General features: G+C 37.5%; 1 protein-coding gene across 1 annotated transcript; it reads left to right on the forward strand.

The window, feature by feature from the left end:
* Nucleotides 1–9,536: 9,536 nt before the first annotated feature.
* LOC114349565 (circadian locomoter output cycles protein kaput-like) lies at nt 9,537–14,759 on the forward strand. Its single transcript, XM_028299978.1, has 7 exons — nt 9,537–9,784; nt 10,035–10,192; nt 10,543–10,691; nt 11,612–11,793; nt 11,937–12,054; nt 14,150–14,246; nt 14,756–14,759. Exons 2-7 carry the CDS (start codon nt 10,155–10,157, stop codon nt 14,757–14,759), a joined length of 588 nt encoding a protein of 195 aa, XP_028155779.1. The 5' UTR covers nt 9,537–9,784; nt 10,035–10,154.
* The last annotated feature ends 777 nt before the right edge of the window (nt 14,760–15,536 follow it).

Below are 15,536 nucleotides of genomic sequence, written 5' to 3' on the forward strand. Positions count from 1 at the left end.
CGAGTTTAAATTAACTAAATTTCATAAAAGTGCTTACTTATGCGAAAACAGCCTTTAAGATTATGCCCAGTCACTAAGTAGCGGTTTCAATATTAAAGCACGTTACGTAACGGGCGTCAAAACCTAAAAAAAATTCATTGACAATTTTAACAAAACTTTACCAAAATGTTGGCAACCTGTGCCCTAAGCAAATCTGTCGCGACCACTGTGACATATTCTAACTGTCACCGAGGCCTCCACTTCGGGTTTTTCGGTGGATTGCGCCGCATCTACATGTGTATGCGACTATTTCGCCGCTCCGGGAATACTTCTCATGGGAATAACTTCATACTTGGCTAAAAGGCTATTGCAAGTATTTTACCAATCATTTCAGAAGTGCTAAGTAAATGTGTCGTATTTAGGCTCTTAATTAATCCGCTCAATTCAATCCCCACTGATAGAAGATAGTAAGACAACACTACTTGATACTAACTTTTTAAGATCTGTAAAACGTAGTTGTATATAAGTATGTTAAACGTATATAGGTATGTTATGACATTCACATTGTCGCCAATTAAATTAATTTCCTTACTAGAGATGGGTTTATTCAAAAAGCAATAATTCCTCCCACAAATGAATATGTTACTTAGGCAAGAAAGCTGGACAAAAAGTAATTCCCAGTTTGTATAGAAGGTCGCGGGCTTGAGCCAACTAAAACCAGACCAAAGAATGTTTTGTGCTAACTTCTCGATGGCTTAGTCTGTAAGTACCTAATAAAGCTTTAAGACCTCAAGTTTATGTCCCAATCGACAGTTGTCGTTTGAGGCAGCGGAAGGCATTTCAGCGGGACGTCTTCGTTAGCACTATAAATCAATAGTGAAATAAATGACGCGAACTCATACAAGACTCGAGCCGAGTGTTTAAGGCCCAGAACAGACGGTGAAACGCAACTGCAACGAAACTGAAACTGCTAGTTACTTTTGAGTTGCATCTAAGTTTCTGCCATAGCGTTCGTTGACAGACCACACATGACGCGACCAGTTTGAATCTTTCAGTTTCAGTTTCATTCATAAGAATCATCAGAAAGTTGCAGTTTCGTTGCAGTTGCGTTTCACCGTCTGTTCTGGGCCTAAGAGTTAATTATTGTGCCGATACGATGCCGTGGGAACCTTTCCAGGCGAGCCTCCTCTCCAAGACAACAATTGGAAATTATAACAAAACATTGAACTTTCTCAAGCATGTTGATTGTTGTTGCACTTAGTTGAACTATAACTAACATTCGATTATCTAATAAATACTTATGAAGGAATGTGTCCTGGCTGGTAAGTTTCCGGGTAGACTAAAATGAAAGAGGTCTTGAAAGGCAGGAGTTGAAATCAAAAATAATGATTAAAATAGTTCTACAAAATCCCTAAAGTAAGAGTTCACTCTTTATTAGCGTAGTCAGTCTCGTCATTAAGGACAGTTATCGTAATACAATACGAGTAAATAGTAGGCAGCCTGCTTAGTGTACAAACTTTTTAAATTTTCCTGTAGGCCTAGGATGCGCGTCGCGATTAACTTTTATCGCGCTATTTTGTCGACAAGTTTTTATCACGGCGAGCATCTTAGCCCAGCTGGAGCTGTCAGCTTCAGACTAGGTTTTATAGAAACACGCGCAGTAACAGAGATCTCCCAGTAGTGAGGTGCTTAATAGTTTATCTGATCGATAAAGCCACAGAAGTTTCACCCAACGCTTGAAACACGTTTCCCAGGCTCACACGCTCCAATTTTGTCCCCGCCAATTTTGATTTACGCCGTTGCGGTTAGATAAATGTTAGAAGTGTCGCACGACACAGCAAACCAATTTCAGAAATATTGAAGCCCCAATAGCGACCGACCAATTTAGATCAATTAGGTCAGTTTCATATCCGATTAGATTAGTTATTACAAACCTCCAGTCCGCAAATAGATCTCCGTGGTTTGTGACTAATTTGACTCTATCGATCTGGGTTTTATTTCAGGAATGGCAGTTTAATTAGGCTATTTTACAGACTGAAATACTCTAGAAAATATATATGATTCCTTGCTTTAGTGGCATGTCCCGATATCCATTAAGCCACGTTATACTCTTATAGGAGGTTGTGTTGTGACCTCAACGCGTAGCCTAACTTCAGAAGAAGCAACCAACAAAAGAGCAATGAAAAGGCAGTTTTATGAACACTTCCAACATAATGCCACTATTCATCTATTTTAACAGCAGTCGGCTGCCTTGCAGTCTAGCTAGACACGTACATATTTTACCCACAATCTAGGAATAGACTTCCGCTACAAAGCCACCCTTCCCATCAATGAAGGCTTATGAAGGTCCTTTGACCAACACCGCAGACATTCCGAATAGCGAGCTAACGAGCGACATCAAAAAAGCTATCATCAGCGCGGACGCAGCATTCCTGCTGCAATGAGTGTGGCATTACTTTTAACTTTACCATCGCATTCTGCCGCGGTGCCGCGTGCCGCGATAATGGTCGCCAGTCATCGCCATCACTCATAGATCACAGTCCGAGCCGGCGTAGTGATGGGAATGTGGAAAAAGGGAGATGGAGTGTCCCTGATCTGTACCACTTTTCTTCTAGAGCTACAGAAAGGATATAATCTTCAGCATGGAAATGAAAAGGTACTTTTGTTTATACGTAGGTATATCAACAAAACAAGATCAGATCAGACTTCTGAAGTTTTTGCACTCATCAGCAAAATTGCTTCAGTTTGGCCTTCGCACAGCCATTTCTACTAAGTATATGTATGAAATGAAGTAACGACGTCTTTGCAAGTATTTTTTCATGGTTTTGAGATGTTGATCCTTGACCCTATGCCATTGTGCACAGTGCACTTTAGTGCTGTCCGCCAGAAATACTGGTATAGATCGTAAGCCGTGTTATCATTCTTGTTGGTGACATATCTACGACATTGGGACGTCCCAGCGTAATCACAACACTACCGGGGACCGCAGCCCACGACACATGGCGCACGCGGCGCGCATTAGCGCTGTCCGTCAGCAATATAGATCGATCACACTATAATGTTTTTAGCCGTGTTGCTACCAGGCGTGTTGGGGACATGTGAATAATTCTGGGACGTCCTAGTATCATCCCATCACTACCGGGGACCGCAGCCCACGACTCACGGCGCACGCGGCGCGCATTAGTGCTGTCCGTCAGCAATATAGATCGATCACACTATAATGTTGTTAGCCGTGTTACTACCAGGCGTGTTGGTGACATATCTACGACATTGGGACGTCCCAGCGTAATCACAACACTACCGGGGACCGCAGCCCACGACACACGGCGCACGCGGCTCGCATTAGCGCTGTCCGTCAGCAATATAGATCGATCACACTATAATGTTGTTAGCCGTGTTGCCCCGTTAGGCGTGCCGGTGTTTCACACTTGTATAGAATAGTTGAAGGGAATTCTCTTACTTGAGTCTTTCAAATCAGACAATTATTATTTGATAATATAATATAACTGTGATTCTACTTGGAACAAAAGCAAACCGTCAAATCAGAGTCACTATTTTCAAAAAACTTTCTAGGTCTTCGATTTCATTAGGATATGCGAACTTATACTTTTACTGTGTTAAAAATACATAGTAAAATCGACACTTCGAATCATGATTTATGCTTAGCTATGTGAAAACCTCTGAGTTTTAAGTAAACCCAAAAGATTAATTTCATTACAGCCTATCTTCTAAATGCTTCTGTAGATCTTTAAAATTATGCGAAAACTTATAAATGATGTTTTTAAACTGGTTGTGTCATTAGCACCTTCATTTCACACGATGGCCAACGATATCCCGGTAGTTTCTATGAGTAATTATCAAGCATTAAATAAATATTGTAACCTGTATAGACTTGATAGAGTCATTGGTACAAGGCACCATAGGAATTCGGAACCGCAACTCTACATGGACTCCATAAGACATACGAATATGTCATACATTAATATAATGTGTATCTATTCAGCTAAATAGGATGGCTAGAAAACATCTGCGTGTATTTTAACGATTGCAATTAAAATAAGCAGCGCATCGCTCGCTGTAGTTATCGCGCGTCAGATCTGCGGTGAGGCGCGCATTCCTTCAGCGATTGGTTATAGACGACAATTTTTCTAATAGGGGTGTGTAAAAATATAGAACTGAAAAGAAATTAAAAGAAAATAGAAAGAGCGCAAGCAGCACCTCTTTATTCAAATCAGCAGTAGGTTCATCTAATTCTTCGATACATCATTCGTGAATCCATAAATATTTTACACAACTTACTAGTGTATTAAGTTTAAACACATTGCAATGATTCTCATTACGATAAGAACTTAGAATCTAACGTTAATACTGTTCAAAATTGACTTGGTAAAATAGCATATAACTAATATTCACGTTCCGATTATTAAGTACGGTATTACTACCGTACTACCAAAACGGATATACTGAAAGAACCAAGATTTAGTAAAAGATTGAAAACCTAAAATACCTTCAAACCCTGGGAAAATTCCCATAATTGAACACTAGACAACACTCCGTAAAACCCTGGGAAAACTCCTTACTATCAGCCCTATCCCCGATAAGTGCCCACTCCGGAGCGTTGCGTATGACATTCCAGCGTTTTTTGGAGTCGGGCGTGACGGATCTCATCTCAGTCCCAGGGTAATGGCGGTCCAATGCGCCTGAGCACCTCTTCCGGTGCTTAGCGGTAGAAAGCTCAGAAAGCTTCTCGGTTGGTCACTTCTCCAAAATATTTTAGGGTCGTTTTAAATGCGGTCTGCGATCGCGATCGAACGTTGAGTCTTTCGTCATCGTAGTGCGCACTCGCTAATGTAATGTTTTGTATAATATCTGAAAGTGTTGTGAATGCTTATACTAAAACGTTTGTTTTTATTTGTATAGAGAACAATAGTGTCTAGACAAACCTAAAGAGGATTTAGGACGCTATTTGGATCAAATATGTAATTGCTCAATAATGAATAATAAATAAATATACATATATATATAATGAAGTTGAAGTTCCATTTGATTCTTATTTTAAAACGATTTTTCATCACTAGATATTTACAAGTGCTTCAAGCAGATTTAGATAAATTACTCACGTGCGAAGCGAACTAATTTTATACATATACATAACTACTAAGAAAGAATCCTTCACATCCTTGGACTTCAACGAACATTTTTTAAAAAAAATAATTGGTAAAATTGGTCCAGGCGTTGTTGAGTTATGTGCTTACCAACACAGTTTGCGATCCATTTTTATATTTTAAGATAGATAAAAATTAATACTAGGAAAAGGACAAAGGCTGCATAGCCGCAAATAAATTTTAAAGTTCCTTTATAAAATCATTTTTGGCAAGTAATTATTATTAATGTAAGCAGTTTAACACTGATTAATGTATTGTCGATCAGGAACTGACAGCAAGTCGTTAAATATGCTAAACAATAAACTAATCGCAAGTTTTTACTTTTGAGAAATTGTAGTTTTAAATTTTCAAAAAACATAAATCGCGTAGCGTTATTTTTTTTACAAAATTACTGAACCGTGTTCTATTTCAGGTACCTTTGCTGAATAAAACATCATACAACCGAAACATTGTACAGAATTCCAAATTTCTAAAATAATAATCAGATTCATTACATCCCATCTATTCGATCCCGATTTGCTCCGAGTCGAGCGATGCTGTATTCGATGCAGAATCGATTCGTCTCGAGAGCCGACGTGCCCGCCGTCGCGGTCGTCGACCCCAGAATACCTATCACAGAGATTTTTTGCTGGTCAACATTTGCGGCACGAAGAGGGGCGGAATACCTATTCTGATAGAGATTTAAACCTATTTTGTTATTTTTAAAGATAATGGTGGTCTAACGATATAAGTTTGGTCAGTGTTTCGACTCTCTCGATGGATAGAGTTTTATTCCCAGATGGGAAACACGCAGTAGAAAAATTACATAATGAAAAATGATTTTCTATTTTGTACTTTGTGTGTGATTTGTCACACAGTTACAAATCGAAAACGTTACCGTTTTTCGGCATAAATAAGGCATATAAAGCCATTACGTATAAAGCCATTGCTACAACTAACCTCATAAAAGAAGAAATACCGACTGAATAAAGAAGAATGCTCAGTTCAATGTGAGCTGTAGTTAAATACTGTAATCTGCACTTACAGAAGTCATGGCTACTTTTCCTGATTTTCTTTCGTTTTTCCCTCACTCACTTGGGTAATTTGATTGGACACTTACCTACGTTGATTGCTTTTTCAAATCACTGTAACGTAATTGAAGATTATCAATGCTTTAATAGTTGATAATGTAACCCCAAATTTTCAATTGATTCAATATTTTGAGATGTCTATCTAGTGATATCATAAAGGCATTAGGTTTATACAATAATATGGTGCCGCTGAAAAAATGTGTTTAGCGTGGTTAGACAAGATTAAATTTTATTGACAAGTGTAAGCACCTAATAATGCGAAGATTGAAGTAGTTGGCTGTCAGTACAAATAATTTTGTACACATAAGTTTTGTGGTCAAATGAAGACGCTGTGTTTTTTGTCTCGTGTTTGATATAAAAGCTAGATGCTCAAGATAACTATCAACTCGACACTTGATGTATTTTACTATCAGTTCATTGAGTTGTAATATGAGACAGTGAAGATTTCAATCAATATAATAAACTTACCATCTTTAGTATCCAAATTCATGAATAACAATATGGCGAGCTATTAGGAGGTGTATACTGAAAATACTATCAAAAATTAAAATTTAGATCTATCGCCAGACACAATACATATCTGACATATCATGTAGCACTATAATAGTTACCAAGGAAGACTTGAATTACGAAATTTTAATTGCAATCTTTAAAAGGCAGGCAACGCATGAAAGTGCTGAAACTGAACTGAAACCTCTCTTGGTGTTAGTAAGGAAAATGATTGAAAATCTAATCTTAGACCACGAGCGAGTGTTAGTTCAATTCTATGGAGATGGCAATGGAGGCAATTTATCATTTCGTAGCTTACTGCAAGTAAGCTTAGTTTCTTCCAAAACTTGTTTTCAGAAAGAGACACAAACACTAAACATGAATAATTATCTAACTGTATTAATTTACAAATGAAAGGACATTATGGAAACATCGTGAGTTGATTTGTCGCTCGATGTCGTACATTTCAATCAATATTTATCGACGAACGGTAGATAGCAATCAAACGCTAAATTATTTAGTACGAATGAACGTTTTATCTTCGGGCCGTAAACCCACGATGTATTTATTTAGGGATGCCTTCGTCAGATACAATCACGATCAATTTTATTATTATGTAACATCTTCATAATATTCAAAAGGGCTTTAAGATAAAGTTACTATTTATTTTAGAGTTCAACTTCTTTCAAAGTACTGAGCCTGAAAACAAAATAGAGTTTGAAACGAAATAGTGAACAAACTACTTTAAATTGAAGTAGTGATGACGATGCATTCTAAATAGTGGACCCAAACCATTCCAGCACAAGTAGGTAGAATCTTCCAAATAATCTCCTCTAGCTGTCAGTACTATGTTTTTGTTATTTTTATCTATGATAGACCTTTGTAAACTTTGAAAGTTTGAAACACAAAACCAAGCAGTTGTGAGACTTCTTCATCATGTCTTCATTATTTTTCAGGCATATGATATTGGAAAATAATGTAGTATTTTCAAACATAAAGGTACTTACTATTTATCAAGTGGATAGCTATACGAGTATCTATAGTAGAGACTAAGGCTGGGTTGCACCATCTTATTTTTTAACTTTGACAAACGTCAAAAATCTGTCAAACTCCATACAAAAAGCACCGATTATCGTTATAGTTACCTTTGAAATTAGGTGGTGCAACTCAGCTTAAGTAGGATAAACTCGTACTTTACATTTCTCATAATATTTCACACATCCCTGATGTTTATGCCACTAACTTATCCCGCGGGTAATTATGATAAGCCGGATTTGTGGCGTCATATAATTTACGTCAGACACTTCATTGCAGTGATGGCTCGAATCGGATTTATCGCGTCATTTGCCAGACTTTGTATTATGCAATTCGGATGCCTTAACTCTGCAAAACGATTTTGATGTCCTTGCTATATCTGTCTCTCTGTCGACCCAGAATAAAATGGAGTACTGGATAAAAGTGGAATGTAGCGATTATTACTTACTGCAATAAACAACACGGCGCAGGACCGGTCATAGTAGAAATCTTTTGGGAAGGCCAGGAATTTTCTTCTGGGCCACCCTGTACATAATTAATTAATTAATTTCAGCCACAGAACATCCACTGCTGAACATAGGCCTCCCCCAAAAATTCCATTATGCCCGGTTGGTAGCGGCCTGCATCCCACAACTTCCTGCTACCTTTATGAGGTCGTCGGTCCAACTTGTGTTGTGGGTGGACGTCTCACGCTGCGATTTCCTGCGTAAAATATGGTATATCTGCTCAAAAATTCATTTAGATATCATGAGCCTTGCTCATTTAGGTTATTATAATTTTAAAATCATTTAGGTTATCTTCTTAATTGTAATTCTTACTCAGGCTCCTAATTATGAATTTATGTGAAATACTAAGCTTGTTATTAACTTTAATACTTTCAGAGCAATCCAAGTAAACTTCCATTCATGTACCAACTGCGCGGATATAGAGCGTAACCCGCCTTAATGAGTTCCTCCGCTAACGGGCCGATCTTATCTTATCCACTGCGTTACATACACGGACACCCCGTTGGACGGTAATTATTTAATAAGCACCATGTATAATTAGTTTAAAACCAGATTAAGATTGACTAGTAAGGGAGAGTCCGCTAATTTGGACCAGTTTTTTTCTATCCCATTTNTTCCAGCTCCATCATCAGATCAGCTCCATGTCATCATAATATTGCATGGTCATCTAAATCACATGCATGTGTTTGCGAAATTTCAGCTTAATCGGTTGCCTGGAAGTGGGTCTTAATTCAGCTTGCAAGATTCCACCCATACAAATATGAGCCAGTCGTTGTAATATGACGTCACGCACGCGCATAAAATGGCGGCCGGCCGCCGCCCGCACTTTTAAAATTCAATATCTTGGAAACTAATTGACGTATCGAAATAATTCTTTCACGTGTATTTTTTATTTTTAACAGAGAATACAGAAAGCTAAAAAACAAAATTAGTGAACATTCTTCATTACACAATATTGTTATTGACATTGAGCATACATTTTTTTAAATACCTTCGCGAAGTAAAACTTATACGTATTGTATAGTTCCAAAATACTGAACTGTCCTATCGATGACATTGACAGCGGGGCGCCACCGTCAATACCAAACCCTGGTTCCGATTTTTGCCATGTTGGAAACCATAAAGTTGAACGATGGTAGCGCCCCCCTGTCATTGAGTTTGGCGGGACAGTTCAGCGTGGGTCATTTAAAGTACTTATTATTATTCTGTGGTGGTAACATTCAATTTTGCCACCCCAACCTCTAGACGGGTGGCACTTTTTGATCGCTTTCATCGTGATCCGATAGTAAAACGATGCTTGTACGATCTTGATTCGATTAATTTCACGGCTTGTTGCATCTCTAGATAAAAAGTCAAAAATTGGACAAATGTCTTGTTTGTGGTCTCAATAATGAAATCTATGTTTTGCGGAGTACACAAGTACACTTTGCTTCAATGTAATGAATTTGTGAGTTGCCACTAATTTTATTTTACTGGTGGAATATTTGTGAGAACTGCAATTTACGCGACTTAAGTGCGTGGCACTAGAAGAAATTGAAAGGTAATTTATGCATGTGTGGAATTTTACCAGGATTGCACATTGTTGAAGTATGGCGCGACGATCTTGCGCATCGCATCGTCTCGTTTCAGTAGTACTCAAATGCAATATAATCTCGCAATCAATGGTTGACGGTCTATGATCTTCAATAATGCTAGTTAATAAAGCACTGTAAGATAGTTCCAAACGTTATCCGAATGAGATTTTTTGTTTTTTTTTTCAATTGGAGAGTGAGCAAAGGTTTTGTTTCTAGTTGGAAAACGGATTCACTTTCAACCGGTTGTCTCAATCGCCCGTGTTTGGTCTACGATGTGTTTGAGCGCTGATGTGATTGCATTCTCGGGCTAAGCAAGCTCCAAGGATTTCCAACATCATGGACGAGGATGGCGACGATAAAGATGACTCCAAAAGGTAAGTGTAGTTGATATTGACTCTGCAAGTATTTGCTGACTTCATTTTATTCTTTGTTGCCTAGTAGTATCCAAATTCATATGAAAATTAGAGTATTAGGTAAGGTTTGATGATGATCCATCATTAATACCATACTTAAAAATAACTAAAAAAATAAACACTTTATGGGTGTGTTCATTAAGTGAAAAAATATATTTTTAAGTAAATAATTTACTTTGAAATAGAAAACTTAAGAATTACTTTCATGCTCGGTTAAGGATTCACTAGCCTCATTTATAAATTCGCTTTATATTTAGTATAAAAATTATGTTTAAGAAAATGATCGCCCAATACTAAATCATATTATACAGGAGGACTAGAAATCTTAGCGAGAAGAAGAGACGCGATCAGTTCAACATGCTGGTCAACGAGCTCAGCACAATGGTGTCCACAAACAATAGGAAGATGGACAAGTCCACTGTCTTAAAATCTACCATATCATTCCTGAAAAATCATAATGGTAAGTAATTTCATTTTCACTCTTTTCTAATTTTTTAGTACCAATACCAAATCAGTATTACATGAGCACTTCTAACATGTCCATACTGATAAACAGCCGTACCAAATTTTTTCTGCCAAAACTAATCAGTCCCACTCTTTAAAGCTTGGCTTTTATCTTTTACTTTTAATATTTTATTAAAGATCTTTTCATAGCTCCTTTGATATCACGCTAAAGCACCAATTATAACCTCGGTATCATGTTGAGCTGACAAGTCCGCAGTCAGACCATAATATGTTTTTTCCCCTTCATATTACATGTAACACCTACTAGTTACATGTGTGTGATGTGTTGGGTGTTATGGATGCAAATTTATTAAATCATTTCTAGAACATGCAACCCAGATTCGTCGATTGACCTCTTCCTCGAAGTGGGGCGTACCTAATTGAATCGTTTGTCCTAAGTACATAGGCATACAAGACAACAAACCAGGCAACTATAGGCATACAAATTCATAATATTAAGAATGTTTCATACTGATAATGTTTGAATTAATTGTCAAATGAATTTCACTTGATATTGTGTTCAACCCTTTGAATATGGGTTAGAAGAGATTAAAAAAGATAATATCAAGAATAATGTTGTGATAGAAATTTATCGTGATTATTCACAGATACCAATATATTTGACAGAGTTTCCGATCATTTGTGCTTATTTGGAATTACCTACTCCAAAATAAATAAGACGTCACTGCTTTCATAACAATAGGGGCGGGAATCGAACCCACGACCTTTCGCTTGCTTTTTTCATGTTGTTTATTTAAAGTTTAGTTTGAGGAGCCACTCTAATCGCTACGAAAAAAATTAATTAAGATAGTATCTTTTAGTTAATAAATGGAGCATTTATACTGTTCAAAGGATGCTAATATTTAATTATTTCAGAAATCACTGTAAGGTCACGAGCACATGACGTCCAGGAGGACTGGAAACCAGCATTTCTGTCCAACGAGGAGTTTACTTACTTGATCCTGGAGGCACTTGAAGGATTCATGATGGTGTTCTCGGCGTCCGGGTGTATTTACTACGCATCAGAAAGCATCACTTCTTTGCTTGGTCATAATCCGGTAACTATGCATACTCATTATGAATTTATTACAATGAAAATGTTATTCCCATCACTATTTGTGTGTATCCTAGTTCGATATTATGATTGTTTGTGATTTTTAACTCAAGGTTGATTCCACCAACTTGTTCTTTTTTGTTACAGTCTGACCTTGTAAATAAAAGTATATTTGATTTGGCGTATGAAGAAGACAGAGCGGGTCTATACAACCTCCTTCAGAATCCAGGCGCCGCCATAGACCCCTTGCAGCCTGGACCGAAAGGTAAGATTAAATAAAAGTTTTGTCATAATTACGAATTTGATTATTTATTTATACAAAAAAAAAGAAGCAATCAAGCAAGAAATTACAGCTGTGCTATAGAGTACCTACAATAAGCTGTGTTCTGCTCTGAACTGTTTTTACAACAGCTCTTGAATAGTTATGATAGATAACATAGTACGAGCCTGTGCATATCATGTATTATTTTATTATGTAACATGTTATGTTCCTCCCTTTCTTTGTAAAAGCAAGCTCCATTATTTATCGGTCTGTTACTTAAATATAGAACTTTGGCCTACATTTATGGATGCTTATGCTCACTGCTCAGCGAATGATAATAACCTGTATTTTGCGAAGTAATATTCAGCTCATGCGACGTAACTTATAGCCGAATAAATTGTATATTATGGTAAAAGAGCCCAATATATTGCATTGAAAAAACCTATGAAAAACCAAAATTACAGTTTCTGAAAGGTAACACCTTGAAACTGATGATATAAACCTGAATGAGGTAAAAAGCTTAGTATGTTACTGATTACAAAAGCCAAACAAAACGCTACAACTATTAAAAAGTAACTCTCAAAATTGGTCGATATATTTCAATGTTATGCTATGCGCTAGTAAGTAAGTTGTGGAATATTCTTAGTTCTCACACTATGTGATTCTGATTGCATACGCTATAATTAAGTGTAGATAACGGAGCTTGCGTCATGTTACGGCTGTATCGAATTTCTCATTTTGATACACTGCAAATTCTGTGCCCCTGTTCATGAACCAGTATTGTTTTGCTGAGCAGGTAATTACTGTTTACGATGAACAAACATAGCTTGCGTTGCGTGGTTTCAGTTTATCAAAGAAATTGTATCTTTGGGACACTAGATATTCGATGAATACTTTGAATGGCTAAGGGACTAAAGTATAAAACCGGCCGAAGCGTAGCAGGTTTATCGCGTAGCTGTGTAATTTTTATGAGCGCCACGTTGGCGAGTGAAACGCATAAAAATATGTACCACTCCTAGCCACCTAACACCATCTGTAAACGCAGCCTCAGGATTGATATAATATTCGTGGTAACTCTACCTCTTCCTATTAAAACTAGGATTGTAGGGCAAAAGGATGTTCTACCAGCATAAAAGGCCGTATTTGTTAGGTTCCAATATGAAGTAAGTAAAAGCTGTAAGAATTATATTTATGGAACTAGCTGTGCCCGCGACTTCGTACGCGTGAAAACCCGTTTTCGCAACATTTTTCATTGTTGCTCTGTTCCTATTGATCGTAGCGTGATGTTGTATAGCCTATAGCCTTCCTCGATAAATGGGCTATCTAACACTGAAAGAATTTTTCAAATCGGACCAGTGGTTCCGGAGATTAGCGCGTTCAAGTAAACAAACAAACTATACTAATATTAAAAAGCTAAAGAGCTTTATAATATTAGTATAGATTTGAATCAAGTGGTAAAATACTTGTATTTGTTAATTATTTAGGCTGTCTCGTATGTCGTGCGAAGATGCCACCGAGGGGGCTGCGATTCGAAACGATTTTAGCGAATGAAATTCACGCGAACAACCTTATAATTTAACTTAAAATTATCTTTTAACGTAATTTCAAAATCCAATGGAGATGGTATTTGTGTAAACGACAGTCTCGTATCCGTGAAGAATTAATATAATCGTTCACAGTCGCTGTCTGGAAGTACCCAGTCTTTCAAGTATGATTTCTTGTTGCTACGACGACGTCGCGACGGTTCATACCTCCGTTCTAAAAATTCCACCACGTTTTCCAGAACAGTTGCGAATTGCTGCAATGTACAAAGTTTTTCTATTATTATCAGTTTCAAACAACATTTATGGCTTTAACTTCTTGCGAAATTTTTCTACTGGTCGTTGCTTATTTTGCGTCAACCACGTGAAGTACTTCGAAAAAAAAGAAGCTCTATAAAACTCAAACTAAGCAAGCTACACAGCAAAACCTGGGCGAACTTTTACAAACTTAATACTGTGGGGTGTGTAATTTTACAGATTTCTCGGAATGTTTTATTTACATTTTGTTTATTTGTTGAGAAAAGATGCTGTACAGAAAGCTTTGCGTTTCTTTGCAGATGAAATTAGGTTCCAGTGCCATTTGCGGAGAGGCAGCCTGGACTTTAGAGATGACACCATGTACGAATTGGTGCAATTCAATGGCCACTTCCGTGAGTATTCTGCTTATAATTTACTATTTTTTTTGTTGTTTTTTACGTGTTTAGTTTTGTTACAAGTTGAGGTCATTTCTAGTATTTTTTAATAGCCGAGTTTACGTTTTTTTCTAAATAGGTCCCTCTTCGCCCTTATCAAATGTTGATGGTTGATTCGGAGGTTTAGCTGAGAACTTCACCACCACAAGACCAACTCGACCTCAGCAAATACAAACATTTGTTTGCATGAACATAATATCTGTTTCTACTATCCTTGATATTTTCTATGTGAAAATACATAGTAAACACCAATTTTCAGTATTTTGTCGAGCTTCAATTTAGTTATGTCGAAAGTTTAGGTACCAACATTTCATCACATCTAGCGCTGCCGTAGGCAACAATTCCACGTGGGGTGCGAAGCCCTAAAAACTACAGCCGAACGCTTCTTTCAATCACCCTTTCTCAGACTTTCTAGCTAAATACCTTAAGCCAGACTTTTGGTAGACTTTTTACCTCATTACGAAATTCCAGTTGAAGCAAAAGACTGCCGGAAATTGGCGTCTTTTTTTTTTCGCGCGGCCATCGATCAAACTTTGTTTTTTGATTACAAAATAGTGTAATAAATCAAACTTACTATGACATGTATANGCCCGCGGCTTCGCCCGCGTGGAATTTTGTCTGTCACAGAAAAACTTTATCGCGCGCGTCCCTGTTTCAAAAACCGGGATAAAAACTATCCTATGTTCTTTCCCGGGACTCAAACTATCTCTATGCCAAACTTCATCAAAATCGGTTGCGAGGTTTAAGCGGGAAAGCGTAACAGACAGACAGACAGACAGACAGACAGACAGACAGACAGACAGACAGACAGACAGAGTTACTTTCGCATTTATAATATTAGTTGGGATATCTTTCAATTTGTTTTTAATAGAGACAGTTATTATACCCATTAGGATTTATAGTGATAAAAGTGGCACAGCTTATTTATTACTTTTAAAAGCTCACATAGGACATGTAAATTTTGCAGTCGACCTAGTTTTTATGAGCATGCTAACAGAGGGTAGGCAGGAAATGTGCACTTGGGAACACGGTCAGTGCCGTGCTGCCTCGCTGCCGCCGGTACAACGGCACAAGTGTCCATCTTGTATCCCCTACCTTTTTATATTACCTGTTAGGTAAGTATAGATAATGGGATGTCATAATAATTAGTGAGGGGTCGATTTTTTTTTGTTGGTCTTCGGCACTTTTGCGATTTTGGTTAAAATGTGCTTACAGTTGATTGAACTTCTGAAGTTCGGAGCCCAAAAGGGCG

Source organism: Ostrinia furnacalis, unplaced genomic scaffold (genome assembly GCF_004193835.3).
Source record: "Ostrinia furnacalis isolate ACB-3 unplaced genomic scaffold, ASM419383v2 OfSCF0694, whole genome shotgun sequence".
NCBI lineage: Eukaryota > Metazoa > Arthropoda > Insecta > Lepidoptera > Crambidae > Ostrinia > Ostrinia furnacalis.

Excerpts from the sequence above, each read along its gene's own strand:
- LOC114349565 (XM_028299978.1), top strand. The coding sequence starts at position 10,155 with ATGGACGAGGATGGCGACGATAAAGATGACTCCAAAAG. Across the intron at positions 10,193-10,542 it reads GATAAAGATGACTCCAAAAG|GAGGACTAGAAATCTTAGCG; the intron begins GTAAGTGTAGTT and ends CATATTATACAG. Across the intron at positions 12,055-14,149 it reads CTTGCAGCCTGGACCGAAAG|ATGAAATTAGGTTCCAGTGC; the intron begins GTAAGATTAAAT and ends GTTTCTTTGCAG.